General features: G+C 37.3%; 1 protein-coding gene across 1 annotated transcript in view; it reads left to right on the top strand.

Moving 5' to 3' along the window:
• LOC115935851 (ankyrin repeat domain-containing protein 18B) overlaps positions 1-16057 on the top strand; it is a 43129-nt gene extending 27072 nt beyond the window's left edge. The window contains 4 exon segments of the mRNA XM_055377153.1: positions 4519-4630; positions 6829-6956; positions 14981-15259; positions 15860-16057. Coding sequence (XP_055233128.1) covers positions 4519-4630; positions 6829-6956; positions 14981-15259; positions 15860-16057 — 717 coding nt within the window.
• The last annotated feature ends 980 nt before the right edge of the window (positions 16058-17037 follow it).

Genomic DNA, 17037 nt, shown 5'->3' with positions numbered 1-17037 from the left:
TCAGATCTAATAGAGTGTGTACATCCAAAATAGAGAGCTCAGAAAATTATCTGGATCCTACCATGGGATTTTAAAAACAGTTTCACTGAGAGATAATTCACATGTCAGACAGTTCAACCATTTAAAATGTACAACTCAGTGTCTGTTAGTATATTCACAGTGCTGTGTGGTCATCAGCATAATCAATGCTAGAACATTTTCACCACTCTGAAAAGCAACCCTACATCTCTTAGCCATGACTGCAACCCCACTCCATGTCTATCCACCTACCCCAGTTGTAGGCAACCACCATCCACTTTTGTCTCCATAGATTTGCATGGTCTGCATATTTAAATACATAGTCATACAATATGAAGTCCTCTCTGACTGGCTCTTTCACTTAGCAGAATGTTTTCAGAATTTTATCCATGTTGTAGTACATATCAGTAGTTTATTCCTTCTTGTTGTCAAATAATAGTCTATTTCATGGCTACACCAGTTTTCCATTCATTCATCACCTGATGGACCTTTAGGTTGTTTCCATTGTTTGGCTATTATGAAAACAGCTGTTGCAAACATTCATTTACAGGTTATTATATGGACATATGTTTTTATTTCCCTGCCATTGGACTCTATCCTCAGAGTTAATTGGGCAGATGTCAGCACCAGTTTTACCCATGTTGTCCTTCCTGCCTTCTCAGTTCCTGCTCATCTAGCCTCATTCATTCAGACCTGGCAGGCAATTTCCTCTTCTTGAAGCTTTCTCTGACTGTTCTCTCACTGACCTTACATCTCAGCACTTGTTGCCCAGTCTGCAGAACAACTTAGCCCTTAATTTGACATGGCTTTTAATTTTAATGGAAGATAATTTTGTCTTAACATAAATTTGCTTAAAGGGAAAATAATATATGACATGAATGCCACCTATCCTTGTATAAATTGAAAATATTTTAGCTTGGCAGCTTTCAGCATAGAACAAAATATACCCTTCCAATTATTTCTTCTTTGAGACATTAACGCAGTAAATCTTTTATTCTAAGTGTATTTTTAGCAATTAAATATGAAATTAAAACCAATTAGTCTAATAGAGGAGAATTGTTCCATCAAATGCTCTTGTTTTTCTCAGTGTGAAAAAGAATCTAAATTTGCCTTCCTTCACTATGTAGCCAAAACTGTATTTGTGGATGGTTGCCAGTTTGTCAGCTGAATAGTTCTGGCTACAGGTTGTCTGATAAAGGATAGCACAGCTCCTTAATCCAAGCACTCAGCAGAGTACTCGTGAAGCCAGTGCCACCGCAACAGCTGCTGGGAGGGAATTGATTCAGAAGACTTGATTCAGCAATAAAGTCCAGGCTTTTCAGTTCCATGGCTCAGCCTGTCTCTTCTGGTCATGTCGGTTATGTACTACTGAATCCGGGAGGTGCTGTTTCCATTGTAGTACATACATGACTGTTGCCCACTGAGTCACACAGAGAGAAGAGTAAGCTATAAATTATACACTCCCCATTTGCTGCCACTTTCAGTGGTGTGAAGAATGATTCAGTGCATCTAGAGGAGACCATTTCCATTGGAATGCCACCTGCCTAACACATACAACGGTCAAGAGATAAAAAAACAGTGAAAATTATCATGCTAATAGCAAATATTGTCTGTAGCTCACTATGTACATGTACTCTTCTAAGTGCTTCTAAGAAAATCTTACCTGTAGCTCAACATTCACCACATACTCTTCTAAGTGCTTCCTGTGAGTCCCTGGTTTAATCTTCCCAACATCCCAGTGAAGTAGATGGTATTATTCTCTCCATTTCATAGATAAAGAACCAGAGACACAGAAAATTAATTTGATTTGCTCAAGGTCACACAGCTAGTATCTGGTAGATCTGGGATTCAGACCCAGCCCTTCTGGCTTCTGTGTAGAACTGCCTCTCAAACCATTCCATGGGACATCTGGTTGGTGAGGTGGCTCATGCCAGTAATTCTAGCACTTGGGGAAGCTGAGGCAAGAACAGTGCTTGAGCACAGGAATTTCAGACCAGCCAGAGCAATATAAGTGAGACCCCGACTCTACCAAAAAAAAAAAAAAAAAAAAAAAAAAAAAAAGCTGGGGCATGGTGGTGCATGCCTGTAATCCCAGCTACATTGGAGGCTGTGGTAGGAGGGTCGCTTGAGCTCATAATATCAAGGCTTCAGTGAGCAGTGATCAAGCCACAGCACTCCAGCCTGGGTAACAGAGCAAGACTGTGTCTCATAAATAAAACGTTTTGTATAGATTCCCATAGAATTGAGTTAGATATCAGGCATAGAATTATTAGCCTCTTTGATGTCTGCCTTGGGAGTAAAACATATAATAAGGGGCAGCTTTAAACCATCTCAATCAATAGCCTCTAACTTCTCCAGAAGGTTCTTATTTCATGAATTCCTAAGCAGGAGACTACCTGGATTAAGACATTTGGTGGACACCATTCTGAGATGAAGAATCTCTACTTGACTGGAGCTTCCCAATGACATAGTGGAGTGTCCCCCAAAAGAAACTTTAGAATAAGATGTTCATCATGCCACATCTCTATGGAAAAGGAAATTCTTTAAAAGAAAACAAAGGCAAACAATTGATAATCTGTTTCTCATGGGAAAGTTTTCATTATAAAAGAAAAAAGGGCTGGGTGCCGTGGCTCACATCTGTAATCCCAACACTTTGGGAGGCTGAGGTGGGTGGATTACCTGAGGTCAGAAGTACAAGAATATCCTGGCCAACATGGTGAAAACCTGTCTCTAGTAAAAATACAAAAATTAGCTGGTGGTGTGCAACTGTAGCCCCAGCTTCTTGGGAGGCTGAGGCAGGAGAATCACTTGAACCCAGGAGGTGGAAGTTGCAGCGAGCCGACGTGGCACCACTGCATTCTAGCCTGGATGACAGAGTGTGACTCCATCTAAAAAAAATAAATAAATAACAGAAAGGAAAAGAAAAAATGGACAAAATATACTGGTCCAAAAAAGAAGAAAGGGAGAGAGAGCAAGAGAGAGAGAGAGAATGTAAAAGAAGGAAAAAGAAAGAAAGGAAAAGAAAGGACAAAGCAAAGTATACTGGTGAATATCCCAAGGGTGAGACAGCCCCCCTTTAAGATTAGAAAATAACACTGTACTCAAAGTAACATCCATAAGAATCAACATAAAATAGACAAGATTCACTATCTACAAAAGTAATCTGAACCAAGTAGCAAATGTAAAACTGTGTGGTTGAGAATATTGTCTATAATATGTGTACTAGAGGGAAGAGGTCTCAGTAAAAAGGTCAGAGTTGGAAATTTATATTAAGGAATCCAGGTTAACATTTTGAGATAGTAGGAGTTCTGAGAGAATTTAAAAAGAGGAGTAGCAGCCAGGCATGGTGGCTCATGCCTGTAATTCCAGCACTTTGGGAGGCTGAGGAGGGCAGATCATGTGTTAAGGAGTTCAATACCAGCGTTGCCAACATTGTGAAACACCATCTCTACTAAAAATACAAACAATTAGCTGGGTGACGTGGTGTTGCAGAATCAGGAGGACCAGAGAGAGACCTTGGGGTTTATACAGGAGAATATCTTTATCGAGTGTACTCAGACCCAGCGGACTCAACATCTGACAAACTGGGCCCAGAACAAAGACAGCACTTGACTTTTATACACACTTCAAAAATGGGGTGGGCTAGCTTGAAGCAGGCTTACAGTTACAGTGGTGTGAAAGCACGGATACAGAGGCAGAACAATTAATTAAATTGTGACAGGTTCATATCTTAGGATTACACATGACCTTTGCCAAGCAACTCAGATGTCTGTTACCTAGGTTTTGCTCTAAAGAGTCTTGCACTGGTTTATCTCAAGTTTCAATATAAAAACACAATATGTGATGAAAAATAGATCTCTGGATGAGACCTTGTGTCATAGAGTTCAGTGGAAGGGGAGAAACAAGATAATAGAAAAGCCACAAAAAGTAGACAAAATTTATTTGTTTATTATAGAAAAAATAAACTTTGTTTAAAGAGAAATGGTTAATAGACAGGGAAAAACTGAAACCTACAGGTGAATACTTACAGGAAATGACGGTATTTAGCTCAGCCTGAAGATAGATGAGGATCAAAAATGTAGTGAGAACTAGATAAGAGTTTTCTAAAAATCATCTTAGTAAGATGTAATTTAACTTGGAATATCTTAAACTATTAATGACAATGTTTCTAGAGCATCTTTAAAAACTAAAATGTAAATATAACTATTCTTAATTTATCTTACTAACCCTTAGTACTTTATATGTAAAAACTCTCATTTTTAACAAACATTTTTGGCAGTTTAAATTTCAGAAAAGATAATGATGAAAGTGTGAATCTTTTTTAGCTGTTTTAAGAAAATGACTAGTTTTGAAATCTCGTTATTGGCATCAGGTTTGAAAAATGCACTTTATACAACCGCCTAAATACATATTATTCATCAACTTATGAGAAATAATATTTTTAAGATAGAAGAGGGTCTCTAGATTTTACAAAAATAATTTTAAACACTTTTTTTCAAGCCTGAAGAAAAACATGAAGAATTCAGAAAACTTTTTGAATTAATATCATCACTGGAATATAATGTGGATCAAATAAGATAGAAAAATCATGAATTAGAAGAGGCAACTGGATATGGTTTTCATATTGTAGAACATTTTTACCATTTAGTAATTGATTTAACTCTAACTTTACTTGACTAAAACCTTGATACAAATTCAGTTTATGTCTTCATTTTCATAATTAAAAGAATTATATTTTAAAATGTATTTCAGAAACTCACAACACAACTTTATAGGCATGTGAGCAGGAGTCCATGTCCCTTAGACTTTTTTTTGTTGGAATTATTAAAACAAATTTCAGTACAAAAACACAATTAGTGATGAAAAATAGATCACTGGATTGAGACCATGTGTCAGAGTCCAATGGAAGGGGAGAAATGGGGTGGGAGTCAGCTGAGCTGCTGGGGCGAGTTTGGGATGAAAAAATTTATATTAAAAATATGTGAAAAAAGAACACAATCTGAAATTTTTTTGAATGCCAAAACATTACACTTATTTTTATTTATTTATTTATTTATCTTTTGAAACAGAGTCTGGCTCTGTCACCCAGGCTGGAGTGCAATGACTCGATCTCAGCTCACTGCAACCTCTGCCACCTGGGTTCAAGTGATTCTCTTGCCTCAGCCTCCTGAGTAGCTATGATTACAGGTGTGCACCACCCCACCTGGCTAAATTTTGTATTTTTAGTAGAGATGGGGTTTCACTGTGTTGGTCAGGCTGGTCTCAAACTCCTGACCTCATGATCCACCTGTCTTGGCCTCCCAAAGTTGGCGTGAGCCACTGCGCTTAGCAACGTATTCTTTAATGGTTTTGAAAACAATAATGACAATGCTTTGTACATGTAATGTCAAGTGCAATCTTCATTATCTAGTTTGAATTTTTATTTCTGAAGATATTTTTGCTGTATTTGGTCATCTTTTCTTCCTTTTGTAATATTCTTCTCTGCTGCATTCAAATTTTTTAAAGCTCTATTTGTGTCCTTCTTTAACATCAAAATTTATCTTGATATATAGCTTGTATTTTGTTTCTGCTTGTTTTTCTTTTAGATATAAAACATATCATGGAAATTTACTCATTTTACATGGGTACCTCCATTGTATACATGAAGTATACATCTTATTAAATTTGTTTTACAGAAATAAAGTTATATATAAAAAAGTATAACCCAAATAAAAAGAGTAAAATGAGCATTCATGTTTTGATCACAGATTAAAAAAAAAAGTAATGTGTCTTTGAAGCCCTGAACACAGCTACTTTTCTATGAATTTACTGAGCACTTAAGTTGGTTTTCTGATTTGAATCAACATTTTTCTGCCATTGTCTTTCTCTACATGGTTTTGTATCTTTCATTTTGTTGACATTATGTCAGTAAAGATCTCTAGATCTCTTCAAAGTCTTTAAATCATCACATATCTTTCCCCACCTTTCCTTTTTTCTAAAACTGCCTGTTTTCTTTTTCTACTCAATTCAGACATTAAAGATGTTTTCTTCTCTTTTTCTACATTGAATAATGTCCTTGTGCTTTTTGTGTGTACTTTTTTTTCTTCTTATAGACTGTGGTCGATGGATATCAAAATGTATTTTTGTGTCTTTTTCAAACATATATGTGTTTTACTTTTTTAAAATCTTGGTTACTCATCTCTCAGTTATGCCTTATATTTACTAATATGTTATTTCATCTTAGCATGCCAAAATGGATATGAAGAGTTTATTTATAAAAAAAACTGTATGCTTAGGCCAGGTGTGGTGGCTCATGCCTGTAATCCCAGCAATTTGGGAAGCCAAGGCAGGTAGATCATTTGAGGTCAAGAGTTCAAAACCAGCCTGACCAACATGGTGAACCCCATCTCTACTAAAAATACAAAATTAGCCAGGCATGGTGGCACATGCTTGTAATCCCAGCTTACTTGGGAGGATGAGACAGGAGAATCACTTGAACCCAGGAAGCAGAAGTTGCAGTAAGCCATTATCATGCCATCACACTTCAGCCTGAGCAACAAGAGTGAAGTTCCATCTCAAAAAAAAAAACAAAAAACTGTATGGCTTTATCACTTTACCTGCTATATATACCATAAAATTTTTCTTCATATTATTTATCTAAGATTATAATTTCATATAGAATGCTTTCAAACTACATTCAGTTGAAACTGAGAGGATCATAGTTCATAGATTTGTTTCTTTGATATGCCATAACATAATATCTGTTTAAACAATTATTAAATATTTACTCTTAAAAATACTTGACTTACTAGTTCTTACATTTCTGCAGACATAAGAAATGCCTAGAAATGACAATAAATATGTTAAATGCATTTGGAAATGAAGACTTCAGTTACCATGGAGACTTAAATACAGACCAACTGAAAATGGATATTCTGTTTAAGAAGCTAAAACAGAAGGTAATTTTAAAAATTTATTATTTTATCTTAAAGTCTAGATTACATGTGCAAGAGGTACAGGTTTGTTACATAGGTAAATGTGTGCCATGATGGTTTGCTGCACGTATCAATCCATCCCGTAGGTATTAAGCCCCATAGGCATTAGCTATTAATCTTGATGCTCTCCTTCCTGACCCCAACAAGCCCCAGTGTTTGTTGTTCCACTCCCCAAGTCCATGTGTTCTCATCATTCAGCTCCCACTTATAAGTGAGAAGATGCAGTGTTTGGTTTTTTGTTCCTGCGTTAGTTTGCTGAGGATAACAGCTTTGAGTTCATCCATGTCCCTGCAAAAAGCATGATCTCATTCATTTGTATGGCTCCATAGTATTCCATGATTTACGTACACCACATCTTTTTATCCTGTCTGTCATTGATGGACATCTGGGTTGATTCCATGTCTTTGCTATTGTGAATAGTGCTGCAATGAACATACAAATACATGTATCTTTATAATACAATAATTTATATTTAAACATCAGGTAATTTTAAATCAGTTTGGGGATTAAAATTATGTAATTTGGAGAAATATTAATGATGGATAAACCCAAATTCAGCCAAAATACATCTAAGGAGGTTGATTCTGAGCCAGTATGGTGACTGTGGCCCTGGATTACCCAATCTCAAGAGCTCTTGAGAATGTTTCATGAGACAGTCACATTACGTTTGGTTTTGTACATTTCCCCAGACAGAATTGTAGAGAAAATCATAAATCAATATGAGGAAGGTATACCTTGGCTCAGCCTAAAATTGGGACATCAAAAAGGAGGGGCTAATGAATCATAGGTGGGTTTTAAAGATACTTTGGGTGACAGTTGATAATGAAAATCTGTTGTCTAAAACTGGAAATAAGTATAAAGGAAGGCCTTAATTAAGATAAGGTCATTAGGGAGGTTAAGGTTCTTATTATGTAGATGAAGCCTCCTAGCTGGCAGCCCTCAGAGAAAATAGAGGGTAAATATATCTTTTCAGACTTTAAATGCATCAGGATCTTAGTTAATCTTCCCTAGATCTGGGAAGACCTAGAAGGGGAGAGATTGGGCTACATTAATGAAGACTTCTTACGGATGCAAATTCCCCCACAGAAGGCAGCTTTGTACGGCCATTTCAATCTCTTGGCCCTGCAATAGCCATTTCAAAATATGTCAAAAAATATATATTTGGGGGTAAAATACTTTGATTTTTTTTCAGCTTCTTCTCTCTGTGATGCTGTACCAGAATCAGGTTAGAAAGTAAAACATAGTATAAGAGTTAATAAAACCCATCTGATGAGATTTGATTGTTTGAAGGGTGTGATTCCCAGACCCTTTAGATAGAATTTGTGGCAAAAGGATACAAGGTCTTGCTCCTCAATATAAATCTCTCAGTGCGTTAAGCAGCGGAAGATTTTTCATTTAATTTTATAGACTTGATACTAATAAAAAGATACTTTAAAATATGTATATGTATATATTTTTCTATACAAAAGACATGCTGTTGATTCTCTTATGTCTTGAACCCTGGCCAGTGATCTGAAACGAAGCAGCCCATGTCTCCAGGTCACTAGTACCAAATAAATTTTGGGGTGTAACAGGTTTATTGAGAAGTAATTAACACACCATGCAATTCACTCATTTAAAATATACAAGTCACTGAATTTTAGCATTTTCAGAGAGTTATGTAATCATCATTACATCAATTTTAGAACACTTTCATCACCCTAAAAACAAACCCCATATCATTTAGCTATCTTCACTACTTTTCCCTTCCTCCCTCAGCCCTAGGGAACCACCCACCTTCTTTGTATAGATTTGCATATAAGCCTCTGAAATAAAAAGCAAGCGGTCTACTGGGACTGACTTATTTCACTTAGCCTAATTTTTCATGCTACATCTGTGCTGTAGCAGGTATTCATGCAGGGCTTTCGCTCCTTAGTTCAGCTAAATCTGGGCTCTTCTCTCATGACCAGGAAAAATTAGCTATGTGGACACATTGAAGGGTGAGCAGGACAGAATTTATTAAGTGAAAGGGAAGCTCTCAGCAAAGAGAGGGGTCCTGCAAACATATTTCCACCTCACAATTGAATACCAGGACCAGCACACATGAGCTGAAGAGGCCAGACTCCTCCTCTGCATAAGGCATGAATTCTTGGTGGCTCCACCCCAACCCCCCAGTGCATGTGGGCCTCCAGTCTGCTGCTGGCATGTCCAGGCAAGCCCCTGTGCAGGTTCCCTTATCTGCACCAGATGTTTTATCTGGTGTAGACACTTGTGGGCCTGGAGATTCTCTGGGGTCCCTTCCATATCTGCCTAGACATTTTGCTGTCTCCTGCTTCTATCAGTATCAGTACTAAATTTCTTCTTATTGCTGAGTAATATTCCATTATATGGATACATCAAACATTTTATGTAACCATTCATGAGGTGATGGACCTTTGGGTTCTTTCCACTTTTTGACTCTTATTAATATTGCTGCTGTAGGCTAGGTGTGTTGGCTCACACCTGTAATCCCAGCATTTTGGGAGGCCGAGGCCGGTGGATCATGAAGTCAGGAGTTCAAGAGCATCCTGGCCAACATGGTGAAACCCTGTCTCTACTAAAAATAGAAAAATTAGCTGCACATGGTGTGTGCCTGTAATCCCAGCTACTCAGGAGACTGAGACAGGGGAATTGCTTGAACCTGGACCCAGGAGGCAGAGGTTGCAGTGAGCTGAGATCACACCACTGCACTCCAGCCTGGGCTACAGAACAATACTCCGTCTCAAATAAAATATAGTAATAATGCTGCTGTAAACATTTATGTATGAGTTTTTGTGCTTGCATATGTTTTTATTTTTCTGGAATATATACTTATGATTGGAATTTCTGGGTCATACGGTAACTTCATGCTTAACCTTTTGAGGAGCTGCCAGTTTGTTTTCCAAAGTGGCTGCACCACTTACATCCCCAGCAGCATTGGATAAGGGCTTTAATTTCTTTACATTTTTCCTAGCACTTATTTTCTCTTTTTTATTGAACAAAGATTTGGTTCTGTGGTGTGAAGGGATACCACAAGGTGGTTTTGATTTACATTTTCCTAATGACTAATTATATTAAGCATCTATTAATGTGCTTATTACCTATCTTTATATCTTCTTTGCAGAAATATCTATTCAAATTCTTTGCCCATTTTTTAAATTGGGTTATCTTATTTATGAATGGCAAGGGTTCTTTATATATCCTATATATGTAAGTCCCTTATCAGATATATGCTTTTCAAATACTTTCTTCTACTCAGTGTCTTACCTTTTCAGTTCTTCATACTGTCTTCTCAGGCACAGCAGTTTTCAATTTTGAAGTTCACTGAATCCATTTTTCTTCTGGAGTCATAGCTAGGAAAACACTGCCAAATGCAGTCACAAAGATTTATGCCAATGTTTTCTACTGAGAGTTTTATAGTTTTAGCTGTTACAGTTAACTTTTATTTCGAGTTAATTTTTAAATATGGTATTAGGTGAGAGTCCAACTTCATAATTTTTTTTGCACACGGATACCCAGTTGTTCCAATATCATTTATTGAAAAGACTATTATTTTCCCATTCTGTTTTTTTGTTAACTTTGTATAAAATCAATTGACTGTAATGTGTAGGTTTATTTATAGATTATCAATTCTTAGTTTATGTCTATTCTTAGTTTATGTCTATTCTTATACCAGGACCAAATTGAATTTACTGACAAAATTTTTTCAATCATGTTGCATATTACCAATTGTCTTATGTCATAATAAAAATTAAATGTAGTAGAATATCTTTAACTTCACCTTTTGTGTCTCAAAGGAGTCTGTGGCCAGCTTAATACCTTATTACTCTAAGACATGATGGCAAGTCAGGTTTACAAGACACAAAATTTCTTTTTTTCTCCATTTAAACCTTTAGTCTCTTATCCAGTGCCTCCCTCTATAGTTTCATTTTGAGTAAATTTTGGTCATAGGATCTGTTGAAATAGTCTACTATTTAGTGCCTTATGTTTTACTAACTCATTATAATTCATAGAGTCATCCACAGATGTTTACCATCCAGGAAGGTGGAGTTTAAGTCTCAGCTGCCAGCTTTCCTCAGTGGAAATCAAGTGAAGTCATCATCTTTCAGTTCACAGATCCTCTTTCCACCTGGCAGCTTGTTCTCTTGTGTAACACTGTAGCTAATCCTTTTCTTGGTGCAGATCTTGCATTCTCAGAAATCACAGTTTCTGTACTGACCTCCTTTTACTGAAACAGAGATGCACAGCTCTGCTTTCTAGCTCAGTAGAGGATTCTTGGAATAAAAAGTTTAACTCATTCCAACATAAAGTTTTAGAGTGCAGCACTTAAAAATCAGGTAATATTCAGGCAATTTATCAGATACAAATAGTAAATTAGTATTTTGAATTTCAAAATTTCAGAGCCAAGTTGTGTGCTATAGAGAAGCATTGTGGTATAATATACAGATGGGATGGTCTTAACTTCTCCATACAAACAAACGTGAAGTAAGCTAAAGGAGAAATTGCATTTGATGTCTTAACACTCAATGTATGCTGTGTTTATTTTACTTCTGTGAAGAGTAAAAGTGATTCCATAATTTTCTCCTTATTTCCTCATTGAGAAAAAGGAAAATGAAAATTGAATACTAGACTGAATAATAAATACTCAAAGCTTCTTCTTTTAGAATTTTCATTAATTGAAATCAAGTAAATGTCTGATTTTGGTTATGTAACCAAGTATTTCCAGTAGTTTTTCAAATCATATATCTTCTTGCTTTGCAATCTTATTTCCTAACTTGAGGGGAAATTGTAAGGAGACACTCTTGCCTTATTATCAGAATTCCATCATTGAAGGGGGTTTTAGGAAAAGTTCCTCCTCAGCAGCTTACATCTCTCTCCTGGCTATCTGCTGCTTCTCAGTAATGTTTGTCATCAATAAATTAATCTCAACATTTATTAGATCCTACTTTAAAGGAGACTCTTTTCTGCTACATAAGTTGTGTTTCCTGTTGTCTCTTTTTAAAACTTATTTTTCTAACAATTACCCAGAGTTTTGTGGCTTAAAAGAAAAACATTTATTTTGTTCATGAACCTGTGGTTTGGAAAAAGATTGGCCAGGACAGGTTGCCTCTGCTCCCCTCAGCTTCCCTAGGAAGTTGGAGAAATTGAATCATCTGAAGCTTTGCTCACCCATGTGTTTGATGGTTGATGTTGTCCATTGGCTGGAACCTCAGCTGGGGCAGGCAGCATGAACACTGACACTGGCACTCCCAGGCTGTCTTTGTGGATTGATCTCTCTCACAGTCTGGGGGCTGAGTTCGAAGGGAAAGGAGTCTGAGATAGGGAAGCCCCATGGTATCCCTTTTACTGCATTCTATTCATTAGGAGAAGGCCATCAGTAAGGATGGCCCATATTCTATTCTTGTAATGCGATGAATATAGATTCTCTTGTTTTAATTGACATGTATATACATAATTATGGACTATAGAGTGACATTTTGATACTTTTATACAGTGCATAATGATCAAGCTAACTAGCATATTTACTGCTTCTTACTACTTCAAACGTTTTTCATTTCTTTGAATTGTGAACATTCAAAATCTTCTAGCTTTTTACAAATATTCAATAAATCATAGTTAACCATATTCACTCTACAATGCCACAGAACATCAGAACTCATTCCTCATATCTAACTGTAATTCTGTATCCATTAACCTGACTCCCCTCTCCTACTTCTACGAGCTTTTTTGTTGTTAAGAGACAGGGTCTTGCTAGTGTAGTCTGGGCTCTGGGCAACTGTAGAGTCATCCAGGCTAGAGACAGTGATTTGATCATAGCTCACTGCAGCCTCAAACTCTTGGGCCCATGTGATCCTCTGACCTCAGCCTCCTGAGCAGCTAAGATTATGGGTGTGCACCATTGCACCTGTCTGATTTTTTACTTTGTAGAGATGTCTCTCTATGTTGCTCAGGCTGCTCTGGAACTTTTGGCTTCAAGTGATTCTCCTGCCTCGGTTTCAAAGTGCTAGGAAATTACAGGCATCAGCCATGTTGCCCAGCGCTCAATTTTTCTTTAGCTCCCACACGAGTGACAATGTGCAGTATTTATCTTTCTATGTCTGCACTTAACATAATATCCTTCAGACTGATCCACGTGGCTAAAAGTAAGAGGATTTCATTTTTTTATATGGTGAGTGTTCCATTGTGTATGTGTACCACAATTTTTTTGTCCATTCATTTATTGATGGACATGTAGGTTGATTTTATATACATTAGCTGTTGTGAATAGTGCTACAATAAACATATGAGGACAAGTATCCTTGTGATATATTGTTTTCTTTTCTATTGCCTGAATACCCAGTAGTGGGGTTGCTGGATCCCTCCGCAGTTGCATTGTTTATTTTTTGAGAAAACCTCATGCTGTTTTCTATAGTAGCCACACTAATTTACCTTCCCACCAACAGCATGTAAGAGTTTACTGTTCTCTGAAACCTCACCAGCACTTTTTTGTGTGTTTTCTATGATAGTCGTTTATTGAAGTGGAGCAAGATTATATCACATTGTAGGTCTGATTTGTCTTTCCCTGATGATTAGTGATACTGAACATTTTTAAATGTACTTATTGGCCATTTGTATTTCTTTTTTTCCTCTTAAAAGAGAAATATCTAATCAGATCTTTTGCTTAGTTTTGAACTCAGATTATTTTTGTTTACTGTTAGGATGTTTGAGTTCCTTGTGTATTTTGGATATTTGTCTTTTATTAGGTGAATAGCTTGAAAATGTTTTCTTCCATTCTACAGGTTTTCTCTTCACTCAGTTGTAGTATCGTTTGTCTATCATTTGTTTGTTGCCTATCCTTCTGATGTCTTACCTATACAAATCTTTGAGCAGACTAATGTCCTGAAGCATTTTCCCTATGTTTACTTACAATAGTTTGATAATTTTGGGCCTTACATTTCAGTCTTCAATTGATTCTGAGTTTATTTTGCTATATGGTATTAGATAGGAAGATAGTATCATTCATCATATGGATAGTTTCCCAGTGCTATTCATTTGAAGAGGGTGTCCTTTCCCCAGTGTGTGTTCTTGGCACCTTATTCCAAAATAAGTTGGCTGTGAATATGTGGATTTGTTTCTGGGTGCTGTATTCTATGGCCTTTACCCTAAGAATCATTACTTCTTAAAATGCAATTCAGATTAGCATGAAACATTTGTGGTTTAGGGAAAGGCTTATGGCATCAGAATACTTATTTACAGGATTCATTATTTTATGTTTTTTTGAGATGTGGTCTTTGTCTGTCATCCAGGCAGAAGTGCAGTGATGTGGTCATAATTCACTGCAGCCCTGAACTCTGAGTACAAGCCATCCTTTTGCCTCAGTCTCCCAACTAGCTGGGTCTACAGGCCTGAGCCACCATGTCTGGCTAATTTTTTAAATTTGTTTTTTTGTAGAGATGGGGGTCTCACTATGTTGCTCTGGCTGATCTCAAATTCCTGGCCTCCAGTGATCTTTCAGCCACAGTCTCCTAAAGTGCTGGGATTACAAGCATGAGCCACCATGCCTAGTGTAGAGTATTATATTATTTTCAAAGTCTTATTCTGAGAGCCATTTATCGACTTTGGCCTAAAAACTCAATATGATATCTCTGAAAGTTTTTTGACAAATTTTGGGGAATGATGATGAGGGAAGAGGGTTAGACACTTTTTACTAAGAGATAACTTAGTGCCATTTAAGGAGGAACAAAAATGAATTATCAGAAAAATAAAAGTAAAAGCAAGTGCGAAAGTTCTGTGGCAAAGATGATGACAGTAAAGCATATTTTTGTGACTCATGGTAGCTTTAACTTTGTTCTTAAAATTCTGAGTAATTTAAGGGTTCACATTTGAAGAATCTACTACATTATAGATAACATTTTATTGCAAGTCAATGCATTTCAAAATTTACTATTGGTTTTGTATTAGATTATTCTCAGCCTACTTCATTATCAAGCTCTATTATTTTATTAATGCAGTTTGATGATCTTGTGGCCGAGAAGGAGGCTATATCTTCAAAATGTGTCAATTTGGCCAAAGACAATGAAGTTCTTCATCAGGAGTTATTATCTGTAAGAAAAGTACAAGAGAAATGTGAAAAACTTGAGAAGGATAAAAAGATGTTGGAAGAAGTATTAAATCTTAAGACACATATGGAAAAAGATATGGTAGAACTTGGTAAAGTACAAGAATATAAATCAGAGCTGGATGAAAGGGCAATGCAGGCAATAGAAAAATTAGAAGAAATCCATTTACAGGTTAGTTTTTAAAATCAGGTAAGTTAATCTGTAATGGGCTTTCACTTATTTCACTGCAAACTATATTTTGGATATGTGTATATTGTGTTTCCTCTGCCTCTCTTACAGCAATTTCCTTTGTAGAGTTTTAGAAAAAAGTGATGTTTTTTCCTTTTAAATATTTAAATTTCCATTATTATTATAATAAAATCAATCTTTCAAAGTAATGATTCTCACTATAGAGTAAAAGGGGGAATTGGATGATTAAGACCAGTTGGCATAAGAGAAAACTGTGATTTAGAAATTATATGATACTTTTGAATTGGTCTTAAGCTACGTTGTTCATTGTTCACTTTTTAAAATTATAAATGGATTCTATTACTTTTTATAGGACCAGATTACATTAATACAAACATAAGTATGATTTCAAATTTTTATAAATCAGACAATTCTGAATTCAGTTATTAGTTTTGTTGATATTGCTGATAAATATTTTAAGCTTCAGCCTCTTTTTAACATGTTCAAAATTGCTCTTCGAATCACTGATTCAAAATGAAAGGCAACAAACATGGTAATTAACTTATAATTGTTTTAAAAGTGTATTCTTTTCATTTGTTTTAGGAAAAAGCAGAATATGACAAACAGTTAGAGCAGTTAAACAACGATAATATGGCTTCACTAAAAAAGAAGGAACTCACACTTAAAGATGTGGAATATAAATTCTCCAAAATGAAAACTGCTTATGAAGAGGTTACAACTGAATTAGAAGAATATAAGGAAGCCTTTGCAGTGACAGTGCATAAGGAAGCCTGGTGGTGACAGTGATGAGGACCTGGGTGCACCTGTGAGTGGAGCAGCTAGGCCTGGCCAGAGAAGCAAGACAAACAAACACACCCATAAGTACACACACGCACGCACACACACACACATACGCAAACACAATGCATGCACACATGTCACTTCGGGGGATAGAGGACACTGACTCTGGGCCCTCTTGACCCAAGCAGGCTCCCGTTGTGGTGGGTTGTGTCACCCCATGATGTGACTTGCTGAGTCCCCATCGCCTCTGTGTTGTGGAGCAGTTAGAGACACACAGCAGTCTCTGAGAGTGGCTCTGCATGAAGGATTGTTTGCTAGGTGAGAGGCACATCTCAACACAGCTGACTGATCAGACTCAGGTGAGTGGGACCTGCTCTCTTCTCTTCCTCCTGGCTTGGGGATAGTCACTATCAGGTGGCTGGTTTTGGCCTCTGGGCAGCTACTGAGGGTAATCCCTGAGCACTCACCAGGTGCCTATTCTGTGCTGACAGTCATCTCATTCATCCTCACAGCAATTCCATTCTTCATCTCCTCTAGACACCCCCAGGACCACCAGGACAACCCTATCATGGCCCTGTCAGCAGGCCCAGTCTGGCTGCATGATAACCAAGATGCAGGTCAGAGACAACCACCCTGCATGGTGCCTGCATCTGACTCCCCTTGGTGGGTAGTGACCAGTACAACATGGAAGAAGACAGGGCAGCATGCAGCCGGCTGCCCTGAAGCCCCAGATGGCACCTGGGCCTTGGGAAGTCATTCTCAAAGGGGAAGCTGGAAACTTTGATGTCCCAGGAAGAAAGGGTGAACATGGCATCCATACAACCCTGGCAGCCAGCAGCATCTTCTCATCCAACCTGTAGGACAGAGGCCCCGTGCTGGGGAACAAGATCCATACCTAAAGTGTCCTGGCCCAGTCGGGCCTTATCCTGGGCCGTGGGAGGGGAGGGGCACTATGGGCCCCCCAGCAGCAGTCAGGATTA

The sequence above is a fragment of the Gorilla gorilla genome, chromosome Y (assembly GCF_029281585.2).
Source record: "Gorilla gorilla gorilla isolate KB3781 chromosome Y, NHGRI_mGorGor1-v2.1_pri, whole genome shotgun sequence".
Classification (NCBI taxonomy): domain Eukaryota; kingdom Metazoa; phylum Chordata; class Mammalia; order Primates; family Hominidae; genus Gorilla; species Gorilla gorilla.
Note: the sequence above shows the minus strand (reverse complement) of the source record. Positions and strands in the feature narration are given on the sequence as shown.